We start from the raw sequence: 12,954 nt of genomic DNA, 5'->3' as shown, positions 1-12,954 counted from the left end.
TTCTTTTCTTCTTTTCTTTCTTTCTTTCTTTCTTTCTTTCTTTCTTTCTTTCTTTCTTTCTTTCTTTCAGCACATATTTATTTAGCACCTATTATGGGCCAGCCACTGATTTGTCCCTGGGAATTAAATCATGAGAAATAAAGAAAGACACAGTTATCATCTTCTTGAAGCTCATAGTCCGGTGGGGAGACACACAATGGTCAAACAATCATTCAAAAACATGTGAAGGCCAGTGGTTATATGAGGGCTGTGAATGGAGTCAGGGAGAGGCTGACCTGGCCAGGCAGGCTGAGGAAGCTGCGGTGGAGCTGAGGTCTGGAGGGGCCAAGGTCAGGGCCAAGGTCAGGGCCGAGGTCAGGGCCGAGCTCCCAGGGCACCCCTGTGGGTTAGGAAGGATTATTCTCCTTGTTGCTGAGGACGCTGGCTACAAGGGGGTGGAGCACCTGTCCAGACCAGCAGGGACAAGCAGGGCAGATGACCCCACAGCTTGCACCGCTCCTGGCCACCAGCAGGCCCTGCTTTCCCCTGGGAGAGAGGCCGCCTGGCCCAGCCCGTGCCCCCCTGTGCTCTGAGGAGGCCCCACCCCTCGTTCTCACAGGCCTGTGGACCCGGTGCTAAAGGCCATCAAGGAAGACGATGAAGAGGCCTTGAAGGCCATGATGAAGGCGGGGAGGAACCTCGCCGAGGCCAACAAGGAGGGCTGGCTGCCGCTGCACGAGGCGGCCTACTACGGCCAGCTGAGCTGCCTGAAGGCCCTGCACCGAGGTGAGGCCGCCGCTCTGGGAGCAGCCGGTCCTGGGAGTGGGGCTCAGGGCGAGGGCTCCTCCTCCGACAGCTTCGTGCTCTTTGCCCCACAGCCTGGGTGACAGGGCACGGCCAGGTTCACTCCTGAGTTAAAGTCTCCAAGTTGGGGGAGGGAAAATGACTTGTCCCCAAACGCAACGACCTCCTCTCACCCACCAACCTCTCCGGACCTCCCAGGACAGGAAAGCCTAATTCCTAGAAAAGGAAGGAGTGGGGGTTGGCTTTGGGAAGAGCTACTGCCAGCTTGTTCTAGAATGTTCCAGAGGCTGATTTGGTATGGAAAATACTGCAGCTGTGCCTGTGCCCTCCAAGGCCGTCCCCCACAGCTGTGGGACCCTGGGCGAATTGTGCCTCCTCTCTGAGCCTCGGCTTCCCCCCAAGCCAGATGTGGGTGGGGAACACCTGCTGCAGCACAGGCCCCAGACAGCCCACTGTACTCCAGGGCAGAAACAGCTGCATGAGACCGGCTCACCCACCAACCTCTCCGGACCTCCCAGGACAGGAAAGCCTAATTCCTAGAAAAGGAAGGAGTGGGGGTTGGCTTTGGGAAGAGCTACTGCCAGCTTGTTCTAGAATGTTCCAGAGGCTGATTTGGTATGGAAAATACTGCAGCTGTGCCTGTGCCCTCCAAGGCCGTCCCCCACAGCTGTGGGACCCTGGGCGAATCGTGCCTCCTCTCTGAGCCTCGGCTTCCCCCCAAGCCAGATGTGGGTGGGGAACATCTGCTGCAGCACAGGCCCCAGACAGCTTACCGCACTCCAGGGCAGAAACAGCTGCATGAGACCGAGCTTCCAGCAGTGGCCGCTGGGACTGTAAGGGAAGGTCAGGGTCATTCGCAGAAGGAGGAGGTTCAACCAGGGAAGGCTTCCCAGAGGAGGTGGCATCTGAGCTGGATGCATATGACCAGGAAGCTGAAACAGCCCTGTGAAAACTACTGAATCCAGGGCCAAGATGACGGAGGCAGGCTGGGTGGTCAACTTAGGCAGATGCCACATAAGCCTGTCCTTGGAATTGGGAGGGAACTCTGACCACCTCTGTGTTGGGGTGGGGCGGCGGGCGGAGGGGAGAGGCAGGCATTTTCCTCTTTGATGAATGCAGTCTGTCCTCCCCAGCATACCCAGCAACAATCGACCAGCGTACCCTGCAGGAGGAAACAGCCCTTTACCTGGCAACGTGCAGGGGACACCTGGACTGCCTCCAATCCCTGCTGCAGGCGGGGGCCGAGCCCGACATCTCCAACAAGTCCCGAGAGACACCTCTCTACAAAGGTGAGCCCCCCTGGTGGGCTTCCCGGAGGAAGAGTCCAGAAACTAGGTGGGCGATTGGGAGCATTGCTCCTGAGGTGCATGCCCCCAGCCCCATGGGGTCTACTTGAAGGGGCAGCCTCACTCGGATGCATGACTTAGGCTATTGATTCTCTCATTCGTGCTTGTATCCGGTCAACATTTCCCAAGTCCTCCCCTGGGGTAGGCAGGCCGAGGAGCACTGAGGGCTCAGAATGGAAAGAACCATCCACGCCTGAGTCTTCTCCCTGCCAGTGGGCATCGCCTCACATAACAGTCAGCTCAGGGCGTGGGGTAGGCAGGCCGAGGAGCACTGAGGGCTCAGAATTGAAAGAAGCATCTATGCCCGAGTCTTCTCCCAGGCCAGTGGGCATCGCCTCACATAACAGTCAGCTCAGAGCAGTGAAGAGCATGGCTCAAGGCACCTGGGAACACAGGGCAGGGGCCCTGACATGGGGAAGGGCACCCACAGGAGGGTGTACCTGGGCTGAGCCTGAACAGGAGGGATCTGCCAGCTGGACCAGCATGGGAAAAGCACAGGCAAAGACAAAGAGGTGTGGGAGAGAATTTGTACCTCTGGGATGCTTAAGAAAACCAAACACTGGTGGCTGCATCAATACATCATCCAAGGACATTGGCAACCCTAGCAAGTGCCCAGAGTCAAAATCCTAAGAGCTGGCATGTATTGAGAGCTTTCTGTATGCCAGGCACTGTCCTTTTATTTACCCTCACATCCATCTACATATGAGGTAGGCACTGCTAGCATACCCATTTCACAGATGAGAGCGTAAGGCACAGAGACCTGCAATGAGACCCAGGATCACAGCCAGGGGCAGGCCTGGGATTTAAACTCAGGAAGGGGTATGACAGCTCCATGCTCAGAACTCCTACCCTATAAAGCATCTAGTCTGTGCCTACATCAGCCTTGGGTCTTGCAAAAGTGAGAGGGCTTCTACACACAAAACTACAGCAATCCCCCATCTCCCATGTGTCTGGTATCCAGCACCTGGAACATTCTGTAGGCAGCAGACACCACTGCAGACCTGCGGTCGAAGTGTCTCCCCCAGAACCCAGGTCCACTGGCCACCACAGCCATTGCCTGGACCCTCAGCTGCCCCAGAGAGTGCTCCCACCCTCAGCTGCCCCAGAGAGCACAGCCAGAATACTGGGTGGGAGGTCCCAAGATCGGGGCGGGGGGGGGAAGGTCCCAGGATGTGGGATGGGAGGTCCCAGGATGTGGGGTGGGAGGTCCCAGGATGTGGGGTGAGAGCTCCCAGGATGTGGGGTGAGTTATAGCCGAAGCTCATGGTCCTGCGAGAGCTCCAACCATGTGCTAAGCACCCTGCTAGAACCTTCCATGCACCACCTCGCTCTGTGCTCTCACAGCATCTTCTCAGGAAGGTTTTGTTACCTCTGCTTTACAGGCGAGGAAACCAAGGCTTCGAGGGATGGGGCGCTTCGCCTGGGGTCCTGTCTGAAACACTACACAGGCAGCCCCGTTCCTTCTCTCAGCCCCCTGGCTGAGCCGGAGAAGCCTCCAGGGGTAGTTCATTGGGCAAGTGCCCCCGCGCCCTGGTGACAACTCCAGCCAGAGCAAAGAGTGCACTCAGGTCTAGAGAGAGAGGAGGCTTAAAAGGGAGGTTGGGGCAGGTTAAGCCAGACTTGATGAGCTGCATTCAGGAGATAACTTCTACCCCAGATTAAGTGAGCAGCCCCTGCGGAGGGGCTTTGAGCAGGAGTGTGGCCTGTGCTCCTCCTCGGGCCTTGGCAAGGTGGAAGGCTGACGCGGGGAACACTGGGAAGGGACATGACATCAGGACGCTCCCAGGGACAGAGGTTTGCTGGACCCAACAACCTGGGTTTGAATCCCAGTTCTGCCCCTTACTGTCTGTGTGACCTCGGGCAAGTCACTTAACCTCTCTGTGCCTCATTTTCCTCCTCCGTGCAAAGGGATAATAAGGCCACCTATCTCAGGGATGGTTGGGAGCATTAAATTAGCTAATCATGTAAAGTGCTCAGAACAGAGTGCCTGGCACATAACCAGTGCTATACGCACGTCAACAGACATTGATGCTAATCAGTATTACTATTACTTTTAGCTGTCTGTCCTATGCAGACACTGAAACTTAGTGCTGGCCTAGTGGATATTTGTTGAATGAATGGCTGAGGAGTGAATGAGTGAATGAGTGAATGAATGAATGGACAAACAGATGAACGACGTCTTGGCTGGCCAGGTCCTGCCAGGGGCCCTGCTGACCGTCTCGCTTCTCCCTGGGCACAGCCTGTGAGCGCAAGAACGTGGAGGCAGTGAGGATCCTGGTGCAGTACAACGCGGACACCAACCACCGCTGCAACCGCGGCTGGACAGCTCTGCATGAGTCTGTTTCTCGCAACGACCTGGAGGTCATGGAGATCCTGGTGAGCAGTGGCGCCAAGGTGGAGTCCAAGAATGCCTATGGCATCACCCCCCTGTTCGTGGCTGCCCAGAGCGGGCAGCTGGAGGCACTGAGATTCCTGGCCAAGCACGGTGAGTGCTAAGGATCCCTGGGTTATGGAGTCCCCAGAGCGGGCAGCTGGAGGCACTGAGATTCCTGGCCAAGCATGGTAAGTGTTAAGGAGTCCCCCAAGGGTACAGCTAGGAAGGTCCTCAGAGATCCACTCCAAGGGCAGGCAAGTTTAGGTGTCATCGTGTGGGCAAACTCTGATTATCTTCTTGGAGTGCTGTGTTGAGAGGGTTCTGAGGTTGTGTCTAGGCTCAGTGGGAAACCTGTTGAGATCCACCAGTGATGCCTGAAATTAGGCGTGAACTTCGTGGTGGTGGCGGGGAGGAGGTGGAGTGGAACACCAGCTCCATATTGGCGATCTCTAATCTAGCCCAACATCCTTTTTTTACAAATGAGGAATCTGAGGCCCGGAAAGGGGAAGTGAGTTCTCTATAGTCACATAGCAAATTGGTGGGAGAACCAGCCAGACTTTTAGTCTCCTGATACCACAACCACTTCTCCTTCCACCATGCCACACGTCGGGGCCAGAAGGAGCCTCAGACAACATTTAGACTATAACTTCCTCACGTTGTAGTCGATGAAACCAAGGACCAGCATGGGAAAGTGGTTTGTTCAAAGGCGCCCAGCAAATTAGTGGCAGAGCTGGGATTTGAACTCAGGTCTTTGTACTCTTTGTCTGTAAAAAATTTTTTCACTTAATGGAGAAAGTGAAACAATATTGCCTATGGCAGATGTCCTTGTGGTTAAAGAGCCTTATATTTTGATCTCCCCCAAGAACACTTTTGATTATTTTTTCTCTTTTGCTGGGAAGTGACCCTCTCTTTAGCAACAGAGAGGCCAGAGGAAAGCCAGACCCTGGGGCAGAGTTGGAATACTTTGTTGAAGACCTACTATGTGTCAGACACTGTACTCAGCATGAACACAGATTAGGCCAATGTGGTTTTCTCCATAGTCGTGTCCTCATCCCATTTTACAGATAAAGAGACTGAGGCTCAGAGGTTAAGTGATTGGACACGGCCAGAGCCTGGATTCTGACCGCATCCATCTGATCCCAACCTGCATGTTCTTTGCACTCGGCCACCCCACTGGGCCTCGAGAATGGCCCTTGTGGGACTTTGCTCAGATAAGCATCCACTTACCATGTGCCTGAGCAGTTAGGGAAACAGACCCACGGCACTTCCTACAGCCAGGGATGGAGCCTAACGGACCGGCTTGAGAACAAAGGGGCGCAGGCAGGGGCCTGGGAGCCAGGCAAGGAGGCCAGGCCAAGGGCAGGGCCCCAGCGGGCGGGAACCGGCGGACTCTGCACATCTGCGGAGCTCTCCCGCCGACGCTGAGTCAAGGCCTGCTCCCTCTGTGGGCTGAGTCCATCTTTAATCCAAATATTTTTCCTGTGCGAGCAGCCGGCTTGGCCAGCAGGGTCCGGGCTTCCAGGGAGCCCGACTGAGAGCTGGTGTTAGAGCTGCTCGCCCGCTCCCCCTCAGGGGCGGAGGGCCGGACCTGTCCCTGTGCCCAGCCCCCTCCACCCTGGAGAACTGCCATTTGCGGGGCCCTCCTCTGTGCCGGGCACCGGGCGGCTATAACAGACCACAGACTGGCTGGCTCACAGACAACAGGGGCTGTTTCTCACGGTTCCAGAGACTGGAAGTCCAAGGCCAAGGGCCTGGCAAATTTGGTGCCTGGCGAGGGCCCACTTCCTGGTCATAGACAGCCGTCTTCTTGCTGTGTCCTCACACATTGGAAAAGTGAGAGACTCTCTGGGGTCCATTTAAAAAATTTTTTAAATTGATTTCAGAGAGGAAGGGAAGAGAACAGAAACATTTTTTAAATTGATTTCAGAGAGGAAGGGAGGAGAGACAGAAACATCAATGATGAAAGAGAATCATTGATCGGCTGCCTCCTGCACACCCTCTACTGAGGATCGAGCCCACAACCCGGGCATATGCCCCAACCGGAAATTGAACCGTGACCTCCTAGTTCCTAGGTCGACGCTCAACCACTGAGCCACGCCAGCTGGGCTGGGGTCCCTTTTATTAGGGTACAAATCCCACTCCTGGGGGCTCCAGATTGGAATCACCTCCCAGAGGCCCCACCTCGAACACCATCACTTTGGGGGTGAGGTTTTAACATATGCATTTGGGGGGGCACCGTCTATTACAGATATTTGCTTATTCTCGCAGTATCCCAATCAGTGGGTACCATTATTCCATCAACAGCCGAGGAAACGAGGCTCCTGCAGGCTGCCCAGGGCCACGGAGGTTGTAAGCCAGGAGACAGACGCTTCAGCCGGTCCTCATCTGTCCCCAGAGCCTGTGCTCGATCCACTAGACCAGAAATCAGTCATCAAAAATGAACCCTCATCCGAAAACCTGAGCTAAGCAGGGGGCCCGAGGGAGGAGCTGTGGTTACCAGACACTTTTGATCTCAGCCCTTCCTGAGAGTCTACTGCCTCTCAGTTCCATTTCCTGCCAGAATAAGAGGGGCCACGGACAGTCCGAGAGACCCAAGCAGTCGGCTCTCCCCCTCACCGCCAGGAGATGGAGCGGGTGGAGGAGCCTGGGCTGAGGGAGACTGCCACCAGGCCTGCCTCCTCCTCCTGTCAGCCTCAGTCATCAAAAATGAACCCTCATCCGAAAACCTGAGCTAAGCAGGGGGCCCGAGGGAGGAGCTGTGGTTACCAGACACTTTTGATCTCAGCCCTTCCTGAGAGTCTACTGCCTCTCAGTTCCATTTCCTGCCAGAATAAGAGGGGCCACGGACAGTCCGAGAGACCCAAGCAGTCGGCTCTCCCCCTCACCGCCAGGAGATGGAGGGGGTGGAGGAGCCTGGGCTGGGGGAGACTGCCACCAGGCCTGCCTCCTCCTGTCAGCATAGAGCAGTGTCTTTTTCAAGGGAGACAGGAAGTAATTCCTCGTTCATTCTTGGAAACGGAAGGCAGAGATTGGGATTTGTTGTTGGGGTTCTTCTTCACTAGGGGGCTCTGTGCTCTCCAAGACCCGCGAGGGCCTTCCTCAGGGCGGGGCCGGGCTCCTTTTACACGGAGAGCGGGGGACGAGCCTGGCCTCTGCCATCAGACCATCTCCCATGCCTCTGCCATCAGACTATTCGGTTCAAGTTCTGGCTCTTCACTTACGAGCTGGCGGGTCTGGGGCAAGTTGCATAGGTTCTCTGTGCTTCGTAACACAGAGATGAGAGTAGTGCTGGTCACACGGGGTTGTGTTGTGGATTCCAAGACACGACCATGGAAAGCACGGTGCCCGGCACACAGTAAGTGCTCCCCAAATGCCAGCACTGTGTGACAGCTTTTCACCTCCGAGAGGCCTCCGCTCAGGCAGGCAGGCCCCAGCGTCTCGGGGTTACGGAGGGAGCTGGGGGTCCTCCAGGTGGACCCCTCCTTTCTAAGGACCCAACGTGCCACGGAGGTGAGCACAGCCCAACAGGGACATCCCATCACCCCCCCCCCCCCCCCCCGATCACTCACTGGTCTGCCTCTTCTTCGCCAGGCGCTGACATCAACACGCAGGCCAGCGACAGCGCGTCGGCCCTCTTCGAGGCCTGCAAGAATGAGCACCAGCTGGTGGTGGAGTTTCTGCTGTCGCAGGGCGCCGACGCCAACAAGGCCAACAAGGACGGCATGCTCCCGCTTCACGTTGCCTCCAAGAAGGGCAACTACAGGTCAGCCCAGGCCCGGCCCCCCCGCGGGGGGGGGGGGGGGGGGGGGGCTCCGAATGTCCCGCCCACAGGATGAGGAAGGCTCGGTCAGAGAGGAGGGCACCTTTGGAGGATGAGAGGAAAGCACTCAGCAGCTGGCCAGCGAGGGCGAATGCCCACAGCAGGGGTCCTCGAACTTTTTAAACAGGGGGCCAGTTCACTGTCCCTCAGACCGTTGGAGGGCCGGACTATAGTTTAAAAAAAAACTATGAACAAATTCCTATGCACACTGCACATATCTTATTTTGAAGTAAAAAAACAAAACGGGAACAAATAAAATATTTGTATTTGCATGTGGCCCGAGGGCCGTAGTTTGAGGACCCCTGGCCCACAGCAACAGCAATGACAGTAATAACACAAACACTAGCTCTGACCACCACTTCCCATTATGAACTAATTTAGTCCTTTTGATAATTCCACTTTCAATGATCCTTTTAACAAATCTACCAAGGTAGATACTGTTATCTCTGTTTTTCAAATGAGGAAGCTGAGACACAGAGAGGTTGAGCGATTTGCCCAAAGTCACACAGCCTATAGATGGTAGGAATTCACCCATCCCCAATGTCACATCTATAGGAATTCCACTCAAGGCACCAGATATGCATCTGGACTTGAGGTTATTTCTGGTGAGGATGCAAGAACAACCTTTAAGGCAATAAGCCAGTATGCAAGATGCCTACAATAATACTAATAGTACCAGTGATAATAGCTTTTATTGAGCACTTACTATGTGTGGGTACTTTGAGCAAGATGAGAGAAGCTTACTTCTCGGGGAGGGACCTGGTGGGAGGAGAGGTGCACAGGTCTGTACACACATACACACACGAATTCATGGCATAACGAAAGAGCATTCCACAGTGGTCCTAAGGCACACTGGAAGCAGAGCTGTGCTAGAGCTGGTCAGTACCGGCTTGCACGAGCCGATGGTTCACGTTGAGAGCCTGAAACTGGCCGTGGTGAGAGTATTTACACCGCAGTCATTGGTGCATGCTACACATCACGGGCTCCTCCCGACAATGTAACTGTGTAGCCCAGTAGAGCAGTGATTTTCAGCCTTTTCCATCTCACGACACACACAACTAATTACTAAAATTCTGCAGCACACCAAAAAATATGTTGTGTTTTTTGCTGATCTGACATTTAAAAATAGGTATGATTTTGATACATTTACACTGGACGGCTATTGTCGTCTTGGTTTGTTGTAATTTTTCTATTTGACAATCTCAGGGGAAAGAGGTCAGTGCCCCTGACCAAATAGTCAGGTATTGCATGTTTTAAAAATTCTTGTGGCACACTGGTTGGACATCGCTGTGGCAGCAAACCAGGATCTTAGCGTCCATTTTGCAGCTGACATATAACAGAGACATGCATTTTGGACTCACTTTTGACCTCCTTGTTCTTACACTTGATCTTAGCCAAAAGGCCGAGAAGCGATTGACCTCCTTGTTCTTAAATATTCTTTCTGCTTTACTTCTAATTTATACTATCTTTGCAAGCCATTTAAAACTCTAAGAAAAGGCAGAATAGAGAACATTTAGTAAATTAAATTAACATGTAGCTAATAAAGCACATTCACAAGCCAGTTGGTATCCCCATGAACTACCAGGGAAACTGGGGCTCAGAACTCAAGGCCTCACAGGAAATGAGAGGGGAGAGCCTCTCAGGCCTCATTCCCCACCCCGCCCCCTGCAGGAAGCTGGTTGGCTGCCTGTGTCTCCTGCGGGAAATGGTGAGGGTTGGCGTCCGTGTGTCTCAGGTGCGGGGCCTGGGTCACCTGCAGCAGACTCCCAGGTCCCTCCTGGCTGCTGAGTCAGGCCCTGGACAGCAGGGCCCGGGACTCTGCATTTCCAGCGGTTCCCTGAGTGATCCTGAGTCGCCCTGTGAGGAGAACTGGCAGTGTGCGCGCTCAGCAAGCTCCACTGTGTGCCTGCCCGTCCTCCTTCACGGAGGACCTGCTTCCTGCTGCAGCTCCCAGCAGCCCTGGAAACTGCCACTCCACACTCACACACACACTCATATATACACATACACACATTCACATACACACACACACAGTCACACAGACACTCATATATACACATACGCACACAGTCACATATACACATACTCATATACACTCACACATAGTAACACACACTCACACACACACATTCACATACACACACACACACACACACACACTCACACACAGCAGGGCTCACACAGTGCAGCTCAGCGGTATTGGCCGCGGAGCGGTCTGTGGGCGGCTGGTTCCTTTGTGAAAGTCTAGTTCACAGTCAAAGTTACCCTGAACACTGACAAAGGTCACAGCACCGTGACCTGGTGGCCCAGAACGCCTCCAGGTCTTGAGCAGCAGGGCAGTGTGCTACAATCGCCCTGGTGGCCAAGATGCCAATAGCTACCATTTATTGAGTGCCTACTAGGCGCAGCTCAGCTTAACTTGTAAGATCTCATTTTATGCTCAACAGCAATCTCAGTGAAAGTATTACTAAATTGTGTTTTGTAACCTGGGCAGAGCAGTCGACCTTGCTGATTGGTTACGGAGAGAGAATGAGATCAGCCCACAGGATCAGTTCCAGAGGGGCAGGGAGCTGGGCCTCAGACACTGAGGGTTCTATCGGACGATGGTCACCTTTGTTCCTCTTCATAAGGTGCACTTTGAGCAGCAAGCCCTCTGTGGTCCCAGGACCTGCCCATGGGAGAAGGGGGAAGGCCCCGGCCTGTCCTTCAGCCCACAGAAGGGGCTCGGGGACAGAGGTGATGATATGGATGGATATGCAGTGGGACGCCACCATGGCCACTCCCCTGTGTTAGGGAGACTGGGGCATCATGGAAAGGTCTGGCCTTGGACATACATACATTCTGGCCTGGCTTTGCTATCCACCTCCTGTCCAACCTCACTCTTATTCCCATCCCACACCTGTGCCTCAGTTTCACCCTCTGTAAAATGGGACGGCTGGACACACTGATCTCCAGACCTGTCCAGCACCATACACTCGTGTCCAGATTGGCAAAGTCCTACAGAGGCAGACAATAAGATGGTATCGCTACATGGTTAAGATGATGCTTTGGGAATCTAGGCAGCGTCCAGTCACGTTCCCACATTTCGGCCCTTTCCCTCCGTTCAGTGAGGGATCACTCGAGACCAGCGGTGACCTGCCAGAGATACCAGCCCCCTCTGGCGGGTGGCCCCGGGCAGTCCCTCTTGCTGTTCTTTCCCGAGCTTGGGCAGGTTACGGCTGTTAGCGAGCATTTGTTGCCAATGGCCTCAGTCCAGGGTGAGGCCCCAGCCCTGCCTTTGACCAGCACCTCTACAGAGCAAGGTCAGGCCTCCTGGGCCTGCACAAATAGAAATTAGGAGGCAATTAGTCCCCCTGATGTGTGAATTTCCTTTTGAGGTTTTAGGCGCAGATTTTAGGTAAATAAAGCGTTACTAACAATAATAACATTTCCCACTGAGACCCTAGCGGAGGTTGCTGGCATCAGAGTTCCAGGAAGCAGGGAAATCAACGTGCCAGGAGGCAGAGAGGCGTGGGAACGGGCCTGCTGGCACCGCCTTGCCCTGCCATGGCCACCTCCTTGGAGCCCACATGGGGCCATGAGGTCACCTGTCATCAAGGATTAGCCAGATTAGGGTCTGGAATCATGACAGAAGCTTGTTCCTGCAGGTGGCAAGGGTCCAGGGGAAGACAGCAGAGACAAGGGGTCAAGAGTGTTGGGGCCAAGCCCCCAGAACTGCTTTACGACCCTTGATTAGTCACTTCATTTCTCTGAGCCGCATCAGTTGAAAGGGAGCCACAGACCTGCTCTGGCTACCCCACAGGGCTACAGGGAAGGTGAAACGGGACAGGCAAGTAATGCATCATGAAGCAGGCAGAGCCCCATGACATACCTGCTACACAAAAAATAAGGGGGTGGTTCAGAGTGTGGCCCTCTCTCTAGGGGGAATGGGACTACCTGCATTCAAATCCTGGCTCCGTCACTTACTGGCTGTGCATCCTTGGGCAAGTCACATACCCTCTCTGGGCTTCTGTTTCCTCATCTGTAAAGGAAGATAATACTAGCACCCACCTCATAGGGCTATTGGGAGGGTGTAACAGATTAACGCAGGGCAAGTGCTGAAGGCAGTGCTGATAGTACTAGTAGTTAGTACACGTTGGTGGCAGTGACGTGCTGATTCAGCGGGAGAGAGCTGCCCAGGGATCTCCAGCCTCAGCAGGGGCTGACCAACCCACCCCAGGCCACAGGCAGAGCAGAGAGCCTGGGAGAGGCTGGAGTCAGACTTCAGCATTAGAGGCATTGAGACTTACAGGAGAGGGGGCACCCTGTCCACCTCATGGCCACCCAGCTCCACCGCTTACTGGCTATGTGACTTTGGGAAGGTGGTTGAAGCTCTCTGGGACTCAGTTTCCCTCTCTGTGAAGTGGGGATAGCAGCAGACCCACCCTTCCAAAAGGGGGTAACTGTGAAGGCTGGCCGGCTCCTCAGCGCCCCCTGCTGGTAGGCCCGCGCCTCCCTACATAGAGTAGTTGTGAGTGGCCGAGCCTGGTCCCTCAGCGCCCCCTGCTGGACCGTGACCCGCGCGTGCGCGCTCCGCCTTGCAGGATCGTGCAGATGCTGCTGCCGGTGACCAGCCGCACGCGCGTGCGCAC

General features: G+C 54.7%; 1 protein-coding gene across 1 annotated transcript in view; it reads left to right on the top strand.

Moving 5' to 3' along the window:
• ASB2 (ankyrin repeat and SOCS box containing 2) overlaps window positions 1-12,954 on the top strand; it is a 40,061-nt gene that overhangs the window by 22,057 nt on the left and 5,050 nt on the right. Inside the window, exons 4-8 of the mRNA XM_005877885.2 lie at window positions 599-765; window positions 1,917-2,072; window positions 4,369-4,614; window positions 8,095-8,266; window positions 12,907-12,946. Coding sequence (XP_005877947.1) covers window positions 599-765; window positions 1,917-2,072; window positions 4,369-4,614; window positions 8,095-8,266; window positions 12,907-12,946 — 781 coding nt within the window. The remainder of the gene's footprint in view (window positions 1-598; window positions 766-1,916; window positions 2,073-4,368; window positions 4,615-8,094; window positions 8,267-12,906; window positions 12,947-12,954) is intronic.

The sequence above is a fragment of the Myotis brandtii genome, unplaced genomic scaffold, assembly GCF_000412655.1.
Source record: "Myotis brandtii unplaced genomic scaffold, ASM41265v1 scaffold535, whole genome shotgun sequence".
NCBI classification, from domain to species: domain Eukaryota; kingdom Metazoa; phylum Chordata; class Mammalia; order Chiroptera; family Vespertilionidae; genus Myotis; species Myotis brandtii.
The sequence above is the reverse complement of the archived record's forward strand: the minus strand, read 5'-3'. Positions and strand labels throughout refer to the sequence as shown.